This window comes from Hyperoodon ampullatus, assembly GCF_949752795.1.
Source record: "Hyperoodon ampullatus genome assembly, chromosome: 3".
Taxonomy (NCBI): Eukaryota; Metazoa; Chordata; class Mammalia; order Artiodactyla; family Ziphiidae; genus Hyperoodon; species Hyperoodon ampullatus.
Window position 1 is genome coordinate 64,931,811 of NC_136916.1, and position 21,342 is coordinate 64,953,152.

Below are 21,342 nucleotides of genomic sequence, written 5' to 3' on the forward strand. Positions count from 1 at the left end.
GTCTCAGGCCTGCTCTTGGGAGCTCCTAGTCTGAGGACAGAGAGGGAGGAGACTGGGCCCTTGCCTCTAAGGGCATTTCAGCCTGAGGAGGAGAGACAGGAATAGATGCAAATGGTCTTAGTTTGGTCTTGAAGCACAGGTGGGAACCAGGGAGAGGAAAGGCCGAGCAGGTGGACCAGTAAGGATAAAGGCCTGGAGGTGTGGGTGAACATTCTTCAGCTGAAGCTCCAGGGTTATGATCTCCAGGTTGTGCCAGTGAAATCTTGGACTGGGCCATTCTGATGTTCCACATTCTTCATGGCCCTGGGATCCCTGAGAGGGCTGTGTTGGGGACCGCCCCACCAGACAGGAGTGGAAAGATACCTGTCCCCAGTGACACCCTTCCCCTTTCATGGGGTCCCTGGTGACAAGGCCAGGGACCTGCACTCTCACCAGGCCCAGGCTGGACCCTCAAAAAGGCCTTTTCTCCAAATTCTTCCCTCCCCGAAGCCTTCCCTTCCCCATTGTTTCCATTGGTGAAATAAGACAGGGGATGCTGGGAGGGGTCATTTCTTTTAGAGAAACGGAAGGGGAAATGGCTTGGATACTGTTCACATGGAGAACTAAGACTCTGGGGCAATTCCTCCCAGACACACAGCTCTTTGGTCATCCCTGCTGCCTCCAAGGTGCAGAGGGACAATTGTGGGCCCCAGAAGACCTCACCCCAGGACGCCAACTTCCTCAGCCAGCATCTGGGAGTTGGGGGTGGGAGCAGTGGGCTCTCCCCCATTTCTCCGTCGAGATCACTGAGGCAGGGAGCAGGTGAGTCGGGGGCGGAGATACGCCGTGGCCGTGCAGTGTCTGCGTCAGCCGCCGCACCAGGAATAGCCCCCGCCCCCGCCGCCGCCCCGCAGCGGGTCTGCTCGCCCGCCGGGTGCCTGGCGGAGCCTTTACGCAGGAGCGAGAGAGCGTCTATTCCTGTCTGGCTGGTGGGAGGAGGCGGCGCGGGAGGGCGGGAGCTCACGGGTAACTCACAAACAGCCGGGGTGGGGGAGCTGGGGAGCCTGGGATGGGGGTCCAGGCGGCACAGGGTTGAGGGGCCGGGGAACCGCCTGCGCTGGGCTATTGAAGCGAAGGGGACTCCTGTGTCGCCTTCTCTCTTCCCCTCCCAGCTTTTATAAGTCCCTCTACCAAGCCTGCCCCCTGCTGGAATTGGCCCTGGAAGGCGATTCAAATTCCCTTTCCAGGCTTTACTAGCTGTTTGACCACAGGGAAATCACAGAACCTCTCTGAGCCTGGGGTTCCTTCTCTCTGTCACAGGGGGAGCAACAGTGCCTTCTCCCAGGGTCGCTGGAGGATGAATGTAGAGTGCACAGCACAGCATCCTCACTTACTAGGAGGGGGCTCCAGCTAGGCCTAGGATGAGGATGGACATAGGAGACAGGAGATGGTTCTCCAGGCATGACTGTTCAGAGCTGTGGTGTGGCTGTGAGACTGAGAAGTACCCAAACTCTGTCGAGCTAGAACAGAAGGTCTGTGCAACTCTTTGGGCTGTGTGTGGGGCTGAACAGTGGAGAAGTAAGATGGTGCTGGGGTGGGGGATGGGGGGACTGGCGGCCCCACCATGCTAGCCAGGTAACTGCAGTGAATGTCAGACAGGCTCCATGGGGGTCAGGGCACTGGGAGCAGGATTCCCCATTTCTGCCCCAGAGACTGAAAGGCTTTGGGCCAGTCTCCTCCCCCACGTCTGTGCCCCCCAGCCTCAGCTTCCTTTTCTGCCTGCCGGGACCCCTACCCCTAATGTGCTCATGTGATGCACTCCCAACAGTGGAGAAGGGGCGAGCATGTGGGGTGGTGTCAGCATTGATGGTTATTCTAATCAAACTAGCTTAGTGTTTAAGGGCATCTGGCTTCAAGGAGATGGAAGGGGGTGTACAGTGGAAGGAGGTGAGGTCCCAAGGGTCGTAGCCCACTCTGCAGGCTTTGCCAAGACACCTCCACCAGCCGAATCTCTGTATCTGCAGGTCAAGGGGGATGTGGATCTGAGGACAGGTCCCATTCCCTGGGCCTATCTGAGTATGTGCCTCAACTCAGGATCCCCTGGACCCTTGGGGAGCCGAGTACGGAGGCTCTGCGTTGCCCTCTGCTGGTCTCTGGGTGCAGTGCCCGCGGCCAGAGCTGGCCAGAGTTGGCCAGAGCTGGCCAGAGCGGCCTGCTGCCCTCTGCTGGACAGGAAGCCAGGCTGGGCGGGGACCCAAGCTGCAAAAGAGGGCGCAAGACCACGCTTGGGGTAGAGCCGCGGGGCTGGCGCACCTTCTTCGGCGTCCCCCGGAGCTTCCCTCTCTACCTGCCTCGCTCCAAGGCCGCCAGGATGTGGGCCCTCCAGGGATTCGCAGACAATTCCGAGAAGAGGGGACAAGGCGCTTGACCGCGGCTCCAGGCCTCACCCTTCCCACGCCGTCCTCCAAACAACCCTGGTCGGTGGGGAGCCTTGCCGGTTCACGTGTGTGTGTCGGTCCACATGGCAGTGTGCAATGACCCCAGTTAACACGTGTGAACACACGCGCTCACATGTACACGCAAGTGGCCACACGCGAGGGTGGGCACACAGCCCCAGGGAGGACCGCGGACCGGACTCCCCTAGGCCGCGCTGGCCTGGGACTCGGAGGAGCGCGGTCGTGTGCGGGGCTGGAGCTCGGAGGCGCCGGCCCCGGAGCAAGGCTGGCACGCCCCTAGCCCGCGCCCCTTTGTCAGTTTCGCTGCCCCATCCGTGCAGGGCGGTGGTTGGGGCGTTCCTCCCTCTCCGCCCCCTTCGCTGAAAGGAGCCGAGTCCTCCACCTTACTTCCCCCACCACCACCACCTCGGTTTTGCGGCCGCGCCTTCTCCTCCCCCGCCCGGCTCCCGCCGCTAGCTCGCTCGCTCTCTCGCTCCCTCCCTCCTCCCTCCCTGGCTCGCTCCTCGCGCTCCCTCCCCGCGCCGCGGCAGAGCGCGGAGCCCGGGCGGGAGCCGGCGCGGGAGCCGGAGCGGGCGGCCGGCCGGCGACAGCACAGGGGGCGGCGGCGGGTCCCGGTTCCGGCCCCGGCCCCGGAGCGCGCGGAGTCCCCACCCGCGCCGCTCCGGCTCCTCTCCCGACGCGGGGCTCCGAGCAGCATGCGCGGCCGCTGCCCGCCGGCCTCAGCCCTGGCCCCGGCCCCGCTGCGGAGCACGCCCGGCCTCGACCCCGGCCCCAGTGGCAGAGGCGGCGGCGGCGGCGGCTCCAGGCTGGCCCGGGGCGCAGAACGAGGCTCGTAGAGCCCGCGTCGCTAGTCCTGAGCGCACCCGCCCCTCCGCCCGCCGGGGCCCCGGCCTCCCGCCTCCCCACTCCCCGGCCCTTGCCCCGGCCCCGGCTCCGGCTTGGCTCCTGCCCGCGTGGGGCAGACAGACGGACGGCTAGCCCCGCGAGGGCGCGCGGACTGCCGGGCGGAGGTGTCGGACAAGGAGGAGGAGACGAAGGAGGGGGCTGGGCACGGGCTGGGCACGGGCTGGGCAGGGGCTGGGGCCCTGGCGGGGGAGACATGCGATTGGTGACCGAGCGGAGCGGACGGACAGCGCGCCCGAAATGCAGGTGAGCCCGGCGGCCGCGGCCCAGCCCCGAGTGGGCAGCCCCACGGCGAGCGCCCCTGGGGGCCGCCGTCGGCCCGGGCTGTGCCCACCTTGGGGCTATGGGGCACCCCAGCGTCACCCAGACCCGCTTTGGGTGTCACAGATCTGATCGCCCCCCCCCCCCCCCAAGCCTCAGAAATGAAGATTTCTTCTTTCCCGTCCCTCCCACCCAACAAATTCCAGGTTGACTAGCTGGGACCCCCGGAGCTGGGGAGGGGTCACAGTCCTGCTCGTCCTCTGTCCCACCTCCCATTCTGAGCATTGGTCACCTCTCTCCACAGACCCCAGACACCCCCAGGCAGCCCTAGCCTGCACCAGGCACCCCCAAGCCGGTGGATGCAGGTCTGGGACCAGGTTTCTCCACAGGCACGGGGCTGGGCGCCACCTGACTCCCTTAACAAGGGGCGGCCCCTTTCCAGCTCCTGCCCAGTGAGGGGGAGGAAAGGGGAAATAGGGGCTAGGAGAGTGGAGGAGAGGGAATTGGGGTGGAGGAGGACCCAGGAACCATTGGGGGGCCTCCCCTTTGTCTTCAACCCTGGCTTCTCACTTCCCCCTGCCCCACTTTTCATTCCGAAGCAGAGCTGGTGGGAGGTAGGAACCAGCTGAGAAGAAGGGGTCTCCTTCTCGGCCACCCACCTCTGCAAGGTGGTCTGTGGGCTTCCTGCTCCCGCAGGCACCTCCAGGTGGATCCCACTTTGAGGAGGGGTGGGGCCAGGCCCAGTGGGCAGTCCCCTCCTGTCTCTTGCCCTGGGTCCCAGCCCAGCTCCATCCAGCTCCTCTTTGTTCTCAGAGGTCCTGGGGTCAGGCTGGGGGAGTTGGGGCATCTGGGAGGATGGCAACAGCTCTGCCCTGGTGGGGTGGGGGTGCAGGAAGCCCTGAGGTGGGGGCAGCACCATCTGGGCAAGCCCCTTTCCTGCCAGCCCAGCCCTCCTCCGTCCTCCTCTGCTCGGCTTGGGCAGCTGGAGGGTGCGCCGCCCAACCTGGCCCACGGCTCGGGCTCCAGCTCTGGCTCTGGCTCAGCCCTGCTGCTCGTTATGCCAGTGGCTCCAGCACCGGTGCCTCCCATGCCCAGGGAGCAATGAGCCGGGGCATTGAGGCGGCAGAGAGCCTGGGGCTTCCGCACATCCAGCAAGGAGTGCTGTGAGGGAAGGGAGGGTCGGCTGCTCCCAGACCCTTTGTCCTTGTGTGGGCCAGGGGGGGCTCAGAGTCGTCACACCTCTGGGAAGATGCCAGCACCTGGTCTGCTGGGCCAGCTTGCCTGCCCTTCCTGCTTTCTCCCCATGGCCTGAGGCAGGAGACAGGGGATTAGGTGGCAGAAGGGAGAGGCCAAGAACTCCTTGGAACCCAGATAGGGGCTCCTGGCAGCACCCAGCTGCCCCTCCTGGAGGGAGGCTTAGCAAAGGCGAGGGCGGGCCCCCTGTGGTATTCTCGTTGTCTCTGCCCCTTCTCCCACTCCCTGCCAGTTTATGTGTGAGATGGGCCTTGGGTAGGGCTTGGTCAAGGCTGCAGTGCTCCCCAGTGCCTGGAGTTAGAGTGGGTCCTGAATCCAAGGGGCCAGGTTTGGGGGGATGGGTGGATGCTCAAGACTAAGGTATCATGGCTTGTGGGCTGAGGGCATTGTAGAGACCACTCTACCCCTTGCAGTAGTCTTCATCCTAGGGATCAGTTCCCCTATCCCCTGCCCTGGAACACCCATTTTTCCTATACTAGATATTATTTTCTAAAACCCAGAATTCCAGGGGGATATCAAAAAGAAAAGAAAAAAAAGTCTTGTGAGGGTTGGTCAGCATAAAGCCAGACAGGATCCCTGGTACCAGAGATGGCTCATCTGGTACTGCTCTCCACATGCCACCAAAGCAAATGGTGAGAGGATCATGATTGGGTACGGAGGGTGGGAGAAATGCATGCCTGCTGAGAGATGAAGCAGTGCAGTGGTTTGCACAGCGTCCCATGGAGGCATGAGGCAGTGTGTCAGGTGGAGGGTTGAGGAAGTGGGTCCTGTGGGACTAGGGAAGGGCCAGGGAGGGGAGGCTGTAGGTGGTGGTGGTTTCAGAGTGAGAGCCTTGGTTTTGCTGGCTGGGGTCTCTTGGTCTAGCTGTAAGAAGACCTACCCAGAAGGTCTTCTCTTCTCCTGGCCCCTCCTCTAGGAAGCCTCCCTGACTGCTCCACGTCGCTGACCCTCCTCCTCCACGCACCTATGGTGCCTGGTTTGCACCTAATATTGTACCAGCCAATTCATTCATGCATTTATTCTACACATCCTGGCCGAGCTGCCTGCTCTGCTCTGGGCTAGGCCCTCCCATGGCCCCCATGGATTGCCTTGAACACCCGGGGCAATCCTGGACCCATCCCCTGGGCTCCCCTGCCTGGCCTTGGGGATAGGAAATATGCTGGGAGGCACCAGGGAGCATCTGATTCTAGTAGCAAAAACTACCTACCTGGAAGGAACACAGTGTCTTCAGCCTGTAATGGATGGACAGAGGTAGGTGGTGTCAAGGATGCCCCAGGCAGGGGTTGGGGAGAGCCAAGGCAGGGTATTCAGTAGCACACACTGGTATTCAGAGAAGGATGGAATTTGCTCCTGGGGGCTGCGGCAGTCAGGGGTCCTCCAGGAAGAGAGAGAGACTGGGTATCTTTTGAGGCAGTAAAAGATTTGGCAGAGACACAGAAAGCAGGATTCCAGAATCAGGGACGGTTTTTTTGTAGAAAGACAGTGGGAAGGCAAGTTCATTTCCAAATGCATTTGAGGGATGCTGACCTTCATTTATGTGTTGAATGAATGAATGAATGAATATCCTTGGGCTCTGTGGACCCAGTAGAGCTGTTCTGACAGCAGTCCCCTCCTCCTGTGTTCAGTTCCTTTAGTGTCATTTTATAGTGAGGTTGTTGAGTGTGGTACCTGGAGCCAGATGCCTGGGTTCAAATCTCAGCTCCACACTGCCTAGCTCTGTGACTGTGGGCAAGTAACTTAATCTTTTGGACCTCAGTCTCCTTATCCGTAAAGTGAGGATAACAGAGGGCCATTATGAAGACTTAAGTGTGTTCATGTATGCAAGGCAGTTAGAACAGTGCCTGGTACACAGTAAACTCTCCAGAACTGCTAGCTACTCATAGTTTGTATCAGTGATGTGCTCTCAATCTTAGCCTTGTAGGTGGTACAGAGATTTGATTTTATAGCTGAGAAAACTGAGAGCCAGAGAGTTAGAACAACTTGCCCAAAGACCCCAGCTTACAAGCACGGGGCTCAGTCTAGAATGCCTTCTTCCTGAGTTCTGGTCTACGACTCTTGCTCACCGGTCCAGGCATGGCCTGTTAATTAATTAATGTAGTTAGTATTACTACTACTACTACGACTACGAATATAATGAACACCATGACCCTACTCCCTAACCTGAACACTAGCACTTTAATAACGATATGCATCTTCCCATGTGTTTCTTCTCACCCCATCCCTTGGCAGCCACTACCCTAAATTATCTATTTAGTATTCCCTTGCCTTTTAAAAATCACATTTTAATATAGAGAAATTGTTCAGTTTTAGTTAGTTTTGAACTTTATAAAAGGAACATGAAACTGTGCAGTCCTCTGGAATTTGCCTTTTTTCTTCAACACCGTATGCCTAAGTTTCATCTATATTGTTACAAATAATGATAAATGTAGTTCATTCATTTTCACTGATGCATAATGTTCTGTTGTTTGAACAAAAACAGTGTATTTATTCTTCTATTAATGGGAATGTGAGTTGTTTCCCTTTTTACTCTTACAAACAGTGCTGCGGTGAACTTTCTTGTCCCTTCCCCTAAGACAACAGGCAGAGCGTCTCGGGGGCACACAGCTAGGAGCGGAATTGCCGTAGGTCATATTCATATTCAACTTTACTAGGAAATGTGCTACAGTGTTTTCCAAATTGGTTGGACCGTTTATGCTTCCCCCAGCAGGAGATGAGTATCCCCATTATTCCCCACCCGCACCTACACTCGGTATGCTCAGACATCTTGACTTTTAATGATTGAATGCGTGTAAAATGATCTTATATTATGGCCTTGATTTGCATATCCAAAATTCACAGTTTCTGGTGTATGAAATGGAGGTTGAGATAGGCAGCAGCAGCCAGTGTGTAATGGGTGCTCACTAAGCAATCATTCCCTTTGCACCTCAGTTTCCTCAGGTGTTGAGGTGCTGCTGTATAAACCCTGGGCAAGTGGGTCAGGGATAGGCAAGAGCAGTCAGGGAGTTCTCCCCAATGAAGTGGGAATGAAGGAGGAGCAAGGAGAGCTTAAGTCCCTGCACACTTAGAGCCAAAGGAATCCTAGTGGCTCTGTGTTCACCCACAGGATGGGCAGGGGTGGTCCTAGCTTGGGAGGTAGAAGGAGACTTTGCTTCATTATTTTAATAATGCACAGGCCCCGATAAACCCCTGGCACCTGGTGTGGGGCTTGGCCTTGGTGAGTGCTAAGAGTTTGGTGACCTGGGGAATGAACAATGATGAACATATATATGTTCACTCCTCCTTCTTTCCCACCTCCTTGGGGAGTTGTCCCTGATTTCCCTTCCCACTGAGCAAGTGGGGGATGGCTGAGCAAGGTGGCCCCTGGGCATTTGCAAGGCCCTCAAGCCCCTGCCTACCCTCAGGGGCTGAGAAACCTGGTGCTGGCAAGCTAATCTGGAGCGGCTCCCTCTGCCAGCCTGGTGCACCAACAATTGATTCTACACCGCTTTTCCCGCCCGGGCCTGGGCCCCTGGAGCTGGTTAGAGATGAGCGACAGGGCTGGTGGAATAATTATGCCTATTTCATGTGACACCCAAATTGATTGCCTCCAGGGTGACATTACCAGGGCATTGTTCCTTGTCTCCAACCTCTTATTACGTGTTATTAGGGTGTGTGGTGTGTGTGTGTTTTTCTATTTTTTCCCATTTCAGGGAATTAATCTCTCTCTGCCACCTCCTCTGCCTCCCTCTGCAGAGAACCAGCTCGTGGCTCCAGGAGGGGGTGGGGGCCCGGCCAGCATGCTTCCTCTGTCTGGCCCAGCACAGGGTTGCAGATGCAGTTGGGGGGCTGGCTATGTCAACTCCCTTTACTGGGGTGCAAGATGGGAGTATCTCAGAGCTAAGAGGGGCCGCTGAGGTGTGGACCCACCAGAGGAGTCTTCCTGCAGTGTCCCGATCCACGATCTCTGCTTGCATACCTCTCATGACAGCCTGCTCACTCATTATCTACCAAGTTACATCTTCTATCCTGAGCCGTCTGATCTTCCATTTGATTCCTCGTACTGAACTGAATAGGCCTCCTCTATGACTCTGCACATGGGTCTTTGGTTCTACCCTGTGGGCGTGCACTGGGCCCTTTATACCCTCTGCCTTGGGACACACCTTAGAGATTTGCAGAGGTGCCAGGGCCCTCCCAAGTTTGGGCTTTTCGTGAATGCACAGTCAGGTGATGGCATCAGTTGTTCCTGAGCAGAACACACCACCTGTATGTGTCTGACCAGAGGGGTTCATCACCTCTTGATACTGAGCTTAGTATACATACCAGGTTGGAAAAAATGGGCTTTGGCAAGAGGTTGGCCAAGATTCAGTTGAGCAGAGAGGGCTTTGACAGTCAGTGCCAAGAGAAGGGCAAGTGTTTTTATTTATAGTTTGCCTGTCCATGGTATAAATAACTCACTAGACCTTGGTTTGTGATGTACTGGGGGCTTGTTTTTAAGTCTTCTCCCTCTTCTGAGGCAGAAATAATGCAAACCTTCACCTGTCCCTGACCTGGCTGCAGCATGAATGGAGAGGCTATGTTATCCTTGCATGATGTTGGGGAGAGAAGGTGGCTGCCGTCAGGAGTCTGGGCTTCTTCCTAGGCCCTAACCCTGAGATGCTGTGGGACCTTGGACAAGTTGCTGATGCTCTTGGGCCTCCGTTTCCTCACCTGAGTGATGGTCTCTAGGGTTATCATGCCTCTGGAGTTAGACAAGCTCAGTGACCTTTGGCAGGTGAATTAATGGCTTGGAGCCTCAGTTTCCTCATCAGTAAAATGGGGCTAATGGTACTTCCCTCACAGGGTATGTGGCGAGGGTTGGTGGGGTCATTCTGCAAAACATTTAGTTTATGTGCTCCATATAAATTTCTCTTCCCTTCCTTCTCCTTGAATTCTCTGCCCCCAGCCCTATGAGAGCAGTATAGAAGCTGCCATTCCCTTTTCTAAATGAGGAGTTTAGGGCCCCGAGGCATAAAGCCACTTGCCCACGATCATGCAGCTCAGCAGCCCTTGAACTTGAATCAGAGAGAGGCAGTATATAAGAGTGGTCAGGACAACCTGTGGTCTAACTGCCTCAGGACTAATTCCAGCTCTGCTACTTACGGCTGTGTGATTTGGGCCAAGTTGCATCACCTCTCTATGCCCCAGTTATCTAATCTTTAAAATGAGGGTAATAGTACCAACCTAATAGGATTGTTGTGAAGATTAAACAAGTTCATGTTTGAGTTCATATCATGCTAGCTTTGTGACCTTGAGCAAGTTTCAGAACCTCTTTGTGACCTTGAGCAAATTACAGAACCTCCCTGTGCGTCTGTCTTTTCCATCTGCACAATGGGAACAATAACAGGACCTACCTCAACAGCTTGTGGTGAGGTTAAATTAATTTTTATATGTAAAGTACTTAGAATAATGCCGGCACACCAAAAAAATCCTCTGTTAGGGTTTTTCCAATCATCATCATCATCATCATCATCATCATCATCATCATAGGTCTCTGGCCTTCAAATCCCACATTAGATCCACCACTCCCCTCAGCTCCCCCATCTTCACCCTGGATTTCTGAGGCTGTGACCTCCCCACTCTCCCAAGCCCAAGGCTTGTGACCCTCCCAGGTGGGGACTGGCTGGTTTTCAGGCCTCCAAAGTCTGAAATGGGCCAGCCTGAGCTGTTCCCAAGGTAGAGGAGCCTGAGGGCTGGAGCAACTGGGAGAGGGCCCTGGGCGCCCCAGAAAGAGGGGGGCTGAGGGGAGATGAAGCAGGCGTGTCTGCTAGACACCTCCCAAGGGGCCCCTGGCCTGGGCGGTGGATGGGGCCAGAGTCCTTCGGGGGCATCTTCCTGTCCCCGAGGGCCTGGGTTGGCATCTCAGACCTGGAGAGAGATGGGAAGGGAGGTATGGGGGTGCAAGACCATCACTTTCCTTGAGACCTGTCAGGTCACCACATGGGTGCTTGTGTACCCCTCCTCAATTCTGGGCCAGCACCAATCCAACTAGGATTGCTGTCTGCTCAGGCAGGCCTACAGCAGACAACAAGGAAGCTTCCCAGAACCAGTGGCTCCCTCCTGCCTCCCCCAGGCCGGCTCCTAGCTTCCCCACTGGCCTCTCACCTCAGAACAACCGTGTGGAAGGGCAGGCAGGGTCCAGAGTGGTCCAGGACTCACCCACCCACGTTCACACAGCAGGGTAGGGTGCCCTGGCCAGAGCCCAGTGCCCTTTGCCCACTCAGAAGTAGCCTTCTCTAGGCCTTGCCCCACGCTTGCTCCTCTGCAACGAATCAGCAGCTCCTAGAGGGCAAAGCCTATACATAGAAGCCTTTAAACACTAAGATGCTTTGCCAATTAAATTTCATAATTTATCCCACAAATGGCCTGGGGCTGCGAACTGGCTGGAAGGCTGTCAGCTCCTGAGATCAGCTGTGCTCAGTGGGGTGGGCAGGGGCGTCCCTCCCTTAGGTGCAGGGGGCACGGGTGCTTGCCCAGGGCCACACAGGGGCAGCTGCCCTAGCAAACAGGCAGGCAGCCACACTGCGCCCAGTCAGCACCCTCCAGCCCGGCCATGGCTGAGAGGCCAGGTGAGCACCTTTGGGAGAGGACTGAGTTTCCAAGTGCACCTAAGAGATGGGGCCGATGGCAGTGGCCGGGGGTGAGGGTGGGTGCAGGGAGCGGCAGTGGCAGGAGGAGGGACACACACCCACATAGGCCACACATGGCTGCCTGCTCACAAACGTCACACACAGACACCCCGGGGGCCCAGCAACTCTTTGCTAGAACCAAGAGCAAGAGGAAAATAAAGAATTATACACAACAAAGGACATGACCTCAATTTTCTTTCAGGTTGATTTTTCTCTCCCCGTTGGGGACGGACGAAGGAGGAGAAGGGAGAGGGAGAGGGCAGGCAAAGGCAGGCAGACCAGCCCAGGAGGAGGCAGACGGACAGACGGACGCGGCCCAGCTGCCTGCCTGCGGGCCACAGTCGGTCTGGATTTATCCTGCCAGAGCTCAACCTGGTGCTAACCCCTCCTCCCAGGGTTTCCTTTGCCCCCATACCCCCTCCCCGTGTGCCAGGGGGCAGCCCCTGCCCTTCCCCAGGCTCTCAGCATAGCCCTGCTGGATTAGACTGGCCAGGGAAGACCAAGTTTCCCCCATTAGCAGCTCACACCTTAAGCCATTATCAGCCATTCACACCTCAGCAGGGATTAGCCCGGGAAAGCCAGAATGGAGGATCTTTAAAAGGAGTCCAGGGACCCGGGTCAGGATTTGGGGTACAAGAGAAGCAATTAGGAGCCCCTGGATGCTCTCAAATGTTCCCGGACACGAGTCACCTCCACCCTGCACACCTTTGCCCGCACCGTTCTGGCGCCTCTCCCGCCCCTGACTTGGCCGGTGGAAATGTATCTGTAGTTCAGCCTGAGCCCACATGACACCTCCTCCTCCTCCTTGAAGCCTCTGTAAAGAGCTTAGACCTGGAGTCAAGAGCTGTTCTGGGCAGCTGTCCCAGCAGCTGTGTGTCGGGGCTCTCTGCCCCTTGAAGCTGGGCCTGGCGGTGCTGAGCTATAGCAGCCCCAGCCCTGTACGGGGGGCTCTCAATCTGGGGGCCACAGAAGGGGAGGCAGCAGAGGCTCTAACAGAGGGAGGAAGGGAGAGAGGTAAACACACCAGCAGTGCTTGGCAGATGCCACCCAAGATCCAGAGGGACCCCCAGGAGGTGATCTCTTCTTCCTGGGGACTTGCAAAGAGCAGCTTGGGGTAGAAGGCCCTTGAGCTGGATTCTGAAGGCTGAGTGGGGGATCTCCAGGCGTGGGGCAGATGGTCGACCATCGCTGTGGGAGAAAGGCCCCGGGATGGAGTGACCATCGGGGCTTTCTAGACAGGCCTCACTCCACCCCCGCATTACCCTACTTTCAGCCATGTGGCCACAGCTGCCTCTGAACAGGTACTCTTTATTTTTTTTATTTTTATACTTTTTTTGCGGTACGAGGGCCCCTCACTGATGTGGCCTCTCCCGTTGAGGAGCACAGGCTCCAGACACGCAGGCTCAGCGGCCATGGCTCACGGGCCCAGCCGCTCCGTGGCATGCGGGATCTTCCCAGACCCGGGCACGAACCCGTGTCCCCCCTTATTGGCAGGCAGACTCCCAACCACTGCGCCACCGGGGAAGCCCTTAACAGGTACTCTTATCACGAACGTGCTTTATCATTTCATGGAATGGATCCAGCTGCTCTGTGCCCTGGAGCTGAAGGCAGAGAAGGGACTTCAGACAGGCAGGAACTTGGGGACAGGGCAAGTCATGAAGAATCTAGACCTTACCTTGCCTCCAGTCTTTGGTGACACAGCATATGTCCCTTCACCTTTCCGGGTAATCAACCCACCTCAAGGGGTGGTGGTGGGAACAGGATGTGCTAACAGGCCCAGGGCTTTCGACAATCAGTAGGAAAGGATAGTAGAGTTGGGCGGGGCCCAAGGCAGGCTCTCTGAAGCCCTCAGTCCCCCACCCCAAGTCTGCCCTCCCTCCTCCCTCCTTCCTGCTGCAGGCTCAGTCTTAGGAATGTAGGGTGTCAGGACAAGATGAGATCGTGCATAACAGCCTCATTTCCCAGTGAAGAAGCAGCCTGTCACAGTTGCCCCAGGTCACACAGCCAGGCTGAGAAACCAGGGGGCCCCGGGCCCTGGGGATGGCATGGGCACCTCCATGCCAGGGATCTCATGCCTGTGTGTACTGGGGATCCCTGTGGTCCCTGAGGAACACTGAGTGGGAACACCATGAAATATTGATACTGTAAACCAAAAATAACTGAACCTTCCATCCTGTGCTGCAGCCGACCCCAAATTAGGTGAGATTCTAGCATAGACAGTGGCAGCAGGCAGGCAAAGGAGAATGCTACGGTGGGAAAACACTGAAAAAATTCAGTGTGTTCAACATACCATTTTCTGACAGTTGGGGAAAAGCTTTTGTCATTTGGGGGCAAGTTACCTACATGCAGCTACCTAAGGACTAGTGCCTTCCCTTAGCCCTGGGGGCCTTACCCTAGCACTGCCGCAACACGACTGCCCCTCCTTTGGCTCTGAACTGGCCTGTGTGTCTGAAAGAAGTCCTGCTCCACTTGTGGTAGCTCTTGGGGCAGGCAGCCTGACCAGGAGCAACGGAGCTCTGCTGTTTCCTAGCTTTGTAGCCTAGGCCTAAAGGCAAAGGAATTTCCTTTTGGAAGCCTCAGCTTTTCTCATCTGTAAAATGGGTAGGAAATATCTCTGAATGCTGGGTGAGGGCTTCTAAGACAGTGTATATAAAGCCTAAAACCTGGCCTGTAGCAGGTGGTCTGAAGATGCTAGTCCCAGCCCTTCCCTAAGTGCAGGCCTCTGACCAGCTCGTATGGGCCAGGCTGGCTGCGTGGTAGAGGCACGCCCCTGCCCGCAGGGGCCTCCAGATGCTGCCTTAGGAGATAGAATGACCCCTGACCTCCCTCAGGGTTCTCCAAGTCACCCATGGATGATCCCATGCCCCTTCTGTCTCCACCAGTTATGCTCTTCAACCCTGAGCCCCGAGGGACAGCCCCAATGTGAGGCCCCAACTGGGGATGCCAACCTCAGATCCTTCCAGTCCCAGTAAAACTGCGGTTTGGGGCCTGAGCCCTTACTCGTCTTCCTTCCTTAAGCAGGTTTGAGGATGCTGACTTTCTTGCTGGGGAAGATCCAGTTTCTGCGTGTGTTCCCTCAGGGACCCTGGAATCAGCCCCTCCCTGCACAGCGGGGGGAAAGGGCAGAGAGGGCAGGCGTCCTTGAGGGGCACACAGTGGAGTGGCTTGTGTGGGGAGCAAGTGAGCCAGGCTGTATCTGCCTGAGTGAGAGTGTGATGGTGGCAGGTGGCCCTCTGCAGTGCAGGTCTGATGGCTCGGCTGCTCCCACCACTCTGGGGTTGGGAGGACGCAGGCTGCTGTCGGCTCTGTGTGCTGTGGCCCGGGCACGGCTCTCCTCTGCCTGCCCACCTGCCAGCCTTCGATGTTCATTTCCTTTGTATTTATTGGTCCAATTTTTAAAGTCTTGCCCTTGTGGGAAGCCCTTCAGGGGGCAAGGATCCAAAATAAAACACTGATTAAAATGCATAAAACACTTCTCCTTGGCCACTGCAGGAATAACCAGCAGGATTAATGGTGCCAGGAGGGCGGGAGCAGCACGTCGCTCACTCAGCAGTTTTGGTGACCCCGTCAGACAAGACCCTACCGGTATCCCTAGATGACAGGGACCCCGTGGGGGTGTTAGACCTGGAGACCAGGCCCAGTGTGCTGAACCAGCTTGGGAAGCCATGTTAGTCCCTCTAGGCCTCAGTTTCCCCATCTTTCAGGACAGTCACATGTAAAAGGCAATTCGGAGAATGTGCCCTTCTGGAGCTATCCTGGTCCCGTGGAGTATGGCCCATTGCTCTGGGGGTCTAACTGCCAGGACTGCCACACAGGGCAATGCCGACCAGCTTTTCTATCAACATATTTGAATCCACCAGGTCTCTCTTTGCTCAGTGGGCCTGCTCCAGGGTCAGCTTCATCAGAGTGACTTCAGCCCCTGCAAAAACTCTCTCATGCACACACACTTCCTTTCAAAGAACATTCAGTTGAGTCTTTTCCGTGCCACACCTTGGTCTGAGGCTGCAGACACATCATCTGCCCTCAGGCACCTCACTCTCTAGCAGGTGAGAGAAATGTACCCATGGGAGTTTGACCCAGGATCAAACATACGACACAGGAGAGGCGCCAAATGCTGAGGCTTTGGAGCACATTTCCCTCTTTGCTTAGGTCACTAGGAAGCTCTCACCTTTAATCATTATATAGGATTTTGTGACCTTCTTTCTTGACTGGCTTGCCTTCTTTAGCTTTATCTTCTTATCATCTTGTAACATAATTTTTCTGGTCATTGGCTCAAATCATTTTTAGAATGAGATGTGCTATACATCAGCTACATAATGTCATTACTAATAAATCTAAGGTACTTCAGAGTTGTGGGCAAGAGATGATTTCTGACTGAGTAGATCAGGGGTAGCCTCATGGAGGAGATGGCCTTTGGGATGGATGGTCACAAAGGCTGCTGGGGCAGTGAGGCTGGGAGAGATCTCCAAAAGGAGATGGTTTAGAGCCAGGAATGTGCAGGACAAGGCTGGGATACCTGGGTGTTTTCCCTGGGGGGAATGGTGGGAGAGGAGGTAGATGGGTAGGTTGAGACAGGGGGGTGGAGTCTTCATATGCCAGATTCTTATCTGTATGAGGGTCTTACCGACATCTCAAGGTAGCCTGTGCACTCGCTATCCCCTCTCTCTTTCCTTAGCACCCTCTCCATCAGCCTACCCCACGCCCCAGCGCAGTGGTGAGCTGGGTGCTAAAAGTCCTATTTACCTCTCCCGGTCCCCAAACTCATACCCACGCCAGCCCCAGCTGCCGTCCCAATTACTTATTGATTGCCTGTCAGGATGTTTGCTTTTCTGGTGGGTCACTGGAGCATGTGTGACTTGTGGAAAATGGCCTGATGAGGGTGGGGTGGGGGAGGCCAAACCACAGAAAACTCTGGAGAGAGGATGAGAGGGGCTGAGGGGAAGCGGGGGGTGGTGGTGGACAGAGCCCTTGGGAATGACAAAACCTTGCAGATTCTATAACATGTCAGTGACACCAGGAGCCCTCTCTAGTTAATCAGTCACTTAGTCGATCAACAACCAAGGAGTGCCTGTCAGTCCTGGGAGACCGCTGGAGCATTGTCATTGAAGTCCAACAGACCAGAGCCTTGGTCCCAAATCCACCTCCTCAACTGGCTGGGTGTCCTTGGGCAGCCACAAGCTCTCCGAGCCCCAGTTGCCATAAGGGTTGAAGTGCAGATGATAAGACATATAGCTTTGGAAGTGGAGGCTGTGTGTAGGTGTGGGGAGGAGCTTGAAGGGGTGGGAGAAGGGCCTGAGCTGGGACAGAGAAATGGGACTTTCCCAGCTTGGGCATCCCCTTCCTACAGTGAGGCCCCCTCAGGGCCATGAGTGTGGGCTATGTGGATGGCAGCAGAGCCCCAAGGGTGCCAGGCTGGGTGGGATGGATCTTCACCCCCACTAGCAGTAGAAGGGCTTCAGCTCGGCCCCCAGAGACCATCTGGTCCAGCCTCTGGAGTTTGAAGGAGTCCAGACCACCAGCCCCCTAAGTATTCTGCTGGGCCAGCTTCCCATAGGGTGGAACAGAGATAGAGGAGGGAAGAGCAGTCTAGCAGAAGTGGGAGCAAGTGGCCTCTGAATGTGGGCTAGGAGAGAGTAATCAGGGGGTGAGCTCTCGCACACCCCTTGCTCACACCCCCTGCGGCCTGTACTCAGGCTGGACCCCTATCCCGGCACCATCTCCCTTGTCATCACCACCCAAATCCTGCACGTTTCTCAGGGCCCAGGTGTAACAAGCCTCATGTCCCCAGTGCCCCAGCGTGGACCGGCACCTCCAGGGCTGCCTGCGCCGTCCTGGGCTGTGGGGGTCTGACTGCTCCCCCATCGGACCAGCAGCTGCACAGAACCCTGGTACTAGGAGAAGGGTGATTGGAAGCCGGAGAGACAGACAGACGGATGAAGCCTGGGGGCAGTCTTTGAAGGGGAGTACACTTCCAACTGGGGATCAGAAAAAGCTTCTCAGAACAATGGCCTTGAAGATGGGGTTTCAACACACCGGGGGAAGGGACATTCCAGGAGGAAAGAATAGCAGGAGCCTGAGCTCAGGAGCCTGGGTGGGTCACCATGGGGACCCAGAGGAAGGGTAGAGTTGGAAAGATTCCCCAGGGAGGCACTACGGCTGGGTCCTGGCTTTCTGGAAAGGGGGTACCCTCCACTGATCCAGAAATCCCACTGGGGAGCAGTTTCACAAACACTGGTGGGAACCACTGGGTATGCTGGTTGCCCAAGATTCTTGGGCTTCGAGCTCAGCACAGTTCTGATGGGGAGGGAGCCGTGGTGTCTGTGCCTGGGGATGCTCAGGCTGGAGTTCTGAGAGGGTGGGCCCCAGCAGCCTCAGAAGCCCTTGCCTGGCAAGCTGGGGCCCAGACGTGCTCCTCTGCTGGCTATTCCTAGAGGCCTCAGCCTTTGAGCCCCTTTGATTCCCTCTGTGAGCCCTGAGGGCAGCTCAACAGGTCTCGCTTTACCCGTGATGAACACCAGGGGAAGCTGAGGCTCAGGGTGCCAGGTGGGGTGTGAGGTGCATGCCTGGAGTTGCATTGTCTGTAAAATGTAAAATGGAAAGGAGGTGGATGCAGCCTAGGGTGCCAACGCCAGGCTCATCTGAAGTGACCCTGCCCCTTCCATGAACCCCCTGGACCCCAGGGATGCTGGAGGGTCCTTCAGGAGGGCTCTGGGTAGGGTAAGGGGCAAGGAGGAAGCAGCATGGGGTGGCAGGAGGCCCTCTGGCCTGGGCATCTGGACCTCACTGTGGGTTCCCAGGCAGGTGTCATATGCCCCTCTGGACCCCTGCCTCTCTCTCTGTGTCAGGGACATCCTGACAGGGCAGGAGGGCAGAGGGCACAGAGGGCTCTGGGCGGGGGTCCAGCAGACACTGCCCTCTAACCGCCCCCTCTGTCCTGTGCTTGCTCCTGGCCACAGGTGAGCGAGAGGATGCTGGCGGGGGGCGTGAGGAGCATGCCCAGCCCCCTCCTGGCCTGCTGGCAGCCCATCCTCCTGCTGGTGCTGGGCTCGGTGCTGTCAGGCTCAGCCACAGGCTGCCCGCCCCGCTGCGAGTGCTCCGCCCAGGACCGCGCGGTGCTCTGCCACCGCAAGCGCTTTGTGGCGGTGCCTGAGGGCATCCCCACTGAGACCCGCCTGCTGGACCTGGGCAAGAACCGCATCAAAACGCTCAACCAGGACGAGTTTGCCAGCTTCCCACACCTGGAGGAGCTGGAGCTCAATGAGAACATCGTGAGCGCCGTGGAGCCTGGTGCCTTCAACAACCTCTTCAACCTCCGGACGCTGGGGCTCCGCAGCAACCGCCTGAAGCTCATCCCCCTGGGCGTCTTCACCGGCCTCAGTAACCTGACCAAGCTGGACATCAGCGAGAACAAGATCGTCATCCTGCTGGACTACATGTTCCAGGACCTGTACAACCTCAAGTCACTGGAAGTCGGCGACAACGACCTCGTCTACATCTCCCACCGAGCCTTCAGCGGCCTCAACAGCCTGGAGCAGCTGACGCTGGAGAAATGCAACCTGACCTCCATCCCCACCGAGGCGCTGTCCCACCTGCACGGTCTCATCGTCCTGCGGCTCCGGCACCTCAACATCAATGCCATCCGGGACTATTCCTTCAAGAGGTTGTACCGGCTCAAGGTCTTGGAGATCTCTCACTGGCCCTACTTGGACACCATGACTCCCAACTGTCTCTACGGCCTCAACCTGACGTCCCTGTCTATCACACACTGCAACCTGACCGCTGTGCCCTACCTGGCGGTGCGCCACCTGGTCTATCTCCGCTTCCTCAACCTCTCCTACAACCCCATCAGCACCATTGAAGGCTCCATGTTGCATGAGCTGCTAAGGCTGCAGGAGATCCAGCTGGTGGGTGGGCAGCTGGCCGTGGTGGAGCCCTATGCCTTCCGCGGCCTCAACTACCTGCGCGTGCTCAACGTCTCCGGCAACCAGCTGACCACACTGGAGGAGTCGGCCTTCCACTCGGTGGGCAACCTGGAGACACTCATCCTGGACTCCAACCCGCTGGCCTGCGACTGCCGGCTCCTGTGGGTGTTCCGGCGCCGCTGGCGGCTCAACTTCAACCGGCAGCAGCCCACGTGTGCCACGCCCGAGTTCGTCCAGGGCAAGGAGTTCAAGGACTTCCCTGATGTGCTCCTGCCCAACTACTTCACCTGCCGCCGTGCCCGCATCCGGGACCGCAAGGCCCAGCAGGTGTTTGTGGATGAGGGCCACACAGTGCAGTTCGTGTGCCGGGCGGATGGTGACCCGCCGCCCGCCATCCTCTGGCTCTCGCCCCGCAAGCACCTGGTCTCGGCCAAGAGCAACGGGCGGCTCACGGTCTTCCCCGATGGCACGCTGGAGGTGCGCTACGCCCAGGTGCAGGACAACGGCACTTACCTGTGCATCGCAGCCAACGCGGGCGGCAACGATTCCATGCCTGCCCACCTGCACGTGCGCAGCTACTCGCCCGACTGGCCCCATCAGCCCAACAAGACCTTCGCCTTCATCTCCAACCAGCCGGGCGAGGGAGAGGCCAACAGCACCCGCGCCACCGTGCCTTTCCCCTTCGACATCAAGACCCTCATCATCGCCACCACCATGGGCTTCATCTCTTTCTTGGGCGTCGTCCTCTTCTGTCTGGTGCTGCTGTTTCTCTGGAGCCGGGGCAAGGGCAACACCAAGCACAACATCGAGATTGAGTATGTGCCCCGCAAGTCGGACGCAGGCATCAGCTCCGCCGACGCACCTCGCAAGTTCAATATGAAGATGATATGAGGCCGGGGCGGGGGGCGGGGACCCTGGGATGTGCCGCGCAGGGGAAGGGACCTGGCCGCCATCCGCTCCCTCTCCAGTCCTTCCCACCTCCTCCCAGCCCCTCCAACACACACTCTTTCTCTCCCTCCCACACCGTCCCCTGCTGCCCCCGCTGGCCCTCACCGCCTGCCCTCTTTCTACCAGGACCTCAGAAGTCCAGGCCTGGGGACCCCAGCTGCACAGGGGCACACGTTGACAGACTGGAGTCGGAAGCTGACACGGCACAGTCAATAATTCAATAAAAAGGTTACGAACTTCCTCTGTAACTTGGGTTTCAGTAATTATGGATTTTTATGAAAACTTGAAATAATAAAAAGAGAAAAAAAACTATTTCCTATAGCTAGTCGGAATGCAAACTTTTGACGTCCTGATTGCTCCAGGGCCCTCTTCCAACTCAGTTTCTTGTTTTTCTCTTCCTCCTCTTCCTCCTTTCTCTTGTCTTCCCCTGTGGGGAGGGATCACTCAGGAAAACAGGGAAGGAGGTTCCAGCCCCACTTGCCTGCCCACCCGGCCAGGGCAGTCGCCAGGAGCAGGTTGGGTGGTGGGTCTGGGCCCAGCTCTGGGCTGGCTGTTTGCAGAGAGCGGGTGGAGGGGACTGGGCTGCCCAATGGGGGTGAGGGCCTGTCTGCTGAGCTGCCAGGCAGCACTACTGCCAGGGGGCGGGGCCTGGCTTGGGTGTGGCTGAGACTCTGAACAGGGGCTGGGGTCCTCCTGGAGGACAGCACAGTCAGTGGAGAGAGCCAGGAGCCGAGGCCCAACTCTGGTCCCAGCTTTGCTGCTGACTTGCTGTGTGGCCTCAAACAGGTCATTGACCCTCTCTGGGCCTCAGTCTCCACATCTGTATAAATGGAAACGCTACTCCCCGCCCTGCCTACCTCACAGGGCTGTTGTGAGGAATTGATGAGATGATGTATGTGAAACACTTTGTAACCTGTAAAGCGCTGTGCACATGTGTGGGTGACTGTTCTCATTATGGTCATTATTATCTCACTG

At 57.3% G+C, this 21,342-nt stretch overlaps 1 protein-coding gene across 1 annotated transcript; it reads left to right on the plus strand.

The window, feature by feature from the left end:
* The first annotated feature begins 18,453 nt into the window (after window positions 1-18,453).
* Window positions 18,454-20,469, plus strand: LINGO1 (leucine rich repeat and Ig domain containing 1). The gene has a single exon (XM_079699803.1). The coding sequence runs from the start codon at window positions 18,466-18,468 to the stop codon at window positions 20,308-20,310; it is 1,845 nt and encodes a 614-aa protein (XP_079555929.1). The 5' UTR covers window positions 18,454-18,465; the 3' UTR covers window positions 20,311-20,469.
* The last annotated feature ends 873 nt before the right edge of the window (window positions 20,470-21,342 follow it).